This window comes from Merops nubicus, unplaced genomic scaffold (genome assembly GCF_000691845.1).
Source record: "Merops nubicus isolate BGI_N331 unplaced genomic scaffold, ASM69184v1 scaffold27499, whole genome shotgun sequence".
Lineage (NCBI taxonomy): Eukaryota > Metazoa > Chordata > Aves > Coraciiformes > Meropidae > Merops > Merops nubicus.
The window spans coordinates 3,930-4,196 of record NW_008629430.1 but is presented as its reverse complement, the minus strand read 5'-3'; the positions used below and the strand labels follow the sequence as shown (position 1 = coordinate 4,196).

General features: G+C 71.9%; 1 protein-coding gene across 1 annotated transcript in view; it reads left to right on the top strand.

The window, feature by feature from the left end:
* Positions 1-5: 5 nt before the first annotated feature.
* The window catches only part of LOC103779367 (NADPH oxidase 1-like), a gene marked incomplete at its 5' end in the record, with an annotated part of 1,996 nt that continues 1,734 nt past the window's right edge, over positions 6-267 (top strand). The window contains 2 exons of the mRNA XM_008946992.1: positions 6-32; positions 153-251. Coding sequence (XP_008945240.1) covers positions 6-32; positions 153-251 — 126 coding nt within the window. The remainder of the gene's footprint in view (positions 33-152; positions 252-267) is intronic.

The following is a 267-nucleotide window of genomic DNA, read 5'->3' as shown; positions in this document are numbered from 1 at the left end:
TGCGCGGGCAGACGGAGGACAGCATGGAGGAGGTGCCCCCCCGGCGCTGCGCCCGCTACCTCACGCAGCAGGACGGGGACTGCTGGCACGACTGCTGCAAGGACCCCGAGTTCGGGAGCATGCGCGGGCAGACGGAGGACAGCATGGAGGAGGTGCCCCCCCGGCGCTGCGCCCGCTACCTCACGCAGCAGGACGGGGACTGCTGGCACGACTGCTGCAAGGACCCCGAGTTCGGGAGCATCCCGGCCGAGGTAGGGCAGTGGCAGG